The 1,613-nt window shown below is 39.8% G+C and overlaps 1 protein-coding gene across 1 annotated transcript; it reads left to right on the top strand.

Annotated features, from left to right (window-relative positions):
- Positions 1 to 312, top strand: LOC120110692. The gene has a single exon (XM_039126284.1). It carries the CDS (start codon positions 1 to 3, stop codon positions 310 to 312), a length of 312 nt encoding a protein of 103 aa, XP_038982212.1.
- The last annotated feature ends 1,301 nt before the right edge of the window (positions 313 to 1,613 follow it).

Raw genomic sequence — 1,613 nt, 5'->3', positions numbered from 1 at the left:
ATGGGTTTCGGGCTGAGGAATTACTTCTGGGTTGTGGCGTTGGTCATCTTCCTCGCTGTTGCTGCTGGTGTCCCTGCTGGAGCTGTGACGGCACCCGCCAACGCTTCCAACGGCTCGTTCGGCATGCAGTGGCAGGCAGGAGAAGAAGAGGAGTGGGCTCTGGATTCTGAGACAAGCAGAAGGATTCTCCAGTCCACCACGTCCATATCTTACAAGGCGTTACGAAGCGGAATGCCCGCTGGCTCGGCCCGGTCTGGGCTTTCATATCGTCGTGGTTGTCAGAGGATCTATGGGTGTAAAGGTGGTTACTAATTTCAGCTGGATTCCGTTCTTCATGCACTTTAAATTAATTTCTTGTGTTGAAGGGGTATCTTTGTTGTTGTTGTTGTTGTTGTTGTTGTTGTTGTTTGTAAGACTAAGAGGCCCTCTTGCCTGTAGAAAGAAAACAATGAAATATGTTTTCTAGCTATTTGAAGGTAAATAAGAAGGAAAAACTGTGGTGTTTTGCTATCATACTTGAATATTTGTTTGATTTCTAGCTAGATATGGCTTTCTAGCTTGTGCTTCAAGGGTTTACGGTCTAAGAATTAAATAGTCAAGTTATTTGGTGAGTTCCTGATGGAAGCAAGAAAAAGAAAGAAAAAAGCGTTCTCATAATTGATGATGCATCCGGGGAAGGACAATGTAGTCTTCTGCTTTTCATGCTTCTGCCAACATAATTCAAATGTTCAGACTAATCTAAAATGCTAATAATTGAAGGAATAATAGTGCAAATCTAACGCACTCCCCAATTCCGTGCGATCAAGCCTCTGGATCTGAAAAATAGAGAAAATAAAATAATGAGCTACACTAGCCCAGTAAGCAACAAAATACCCCAAAGTGGGGTCGGAGCATATCAGGTCAAAATACAGGATAATGACTGGAATAAATCATAAATAACATCGTTTTACTATTTTCAAAACTTATTATCATTTTTCCAAAAACTCTGATACCAAAATCTCAACATAATAGGCTACGGCCACGTAACCCAGTGGCATGGGTTGCACAAGGTGCCAAATCCACTATTTTTATCCACCGATGGCAGCCGGTGTTGCACAAAAGTGCCAAATCCACTATTTTTATCCATCGATGGCAATCAGTGTTGCACAAAAGTGCCAAATCCGCTATATTTACCCACCGATGGCAGCCGGTGTCGAAACCGGTTCCTCACAGATTACAAGTCAACAGGTCCAACGTATAATCCCCATTGGCGGGGCCAGACAGAACATATCAGATCATAGCCATGCTGAGAATGCATATATATAAAAATAGATTTCATAAATTGCCCAGTCATAGTTTATGAATTTCAGAGCATATAACGTAATTTTCAAATAAAATTTAACATGCCAGACCCATTTTACTAAATACAAAATATATTTCAAAATTTAATCTACTAATAATTATTTTAGAAAAATGCACTTTGAAGTATTAAGTTACTTACCTCTTCTCGCTTAATCCTTACTTCAGATAGGCGGATCAGGTTCACCTGTTTAAATTTAATTAATTCCTTATTAATTTCAAAACTAAGCAAAATCCAAAAATAATACTATTGGACACGGCCTAACAGAGCCCAG

Source organism: Phoenix dactylifera, chromosome 4 (assembly GCF_009389715.1).
Source record: "Phoenix dactylifera cultivar Barhee BC4 chromosome 4, palm_55x_up_171113_PBpolish2nd_filt_p, whole genome shotgun sequence".
Classification (NCBI taxonomy): Eukaryota; Viridiplantae; Streptophyta; class Magnoliopsida; order Arecales; family Arecaceae; genus Phoenix; species Phoenix dactylifera.
Note: the sequence above shows the minus strand (reverse complement) of the source record. Positions and strands in the feature narration are given on the sequence as shown.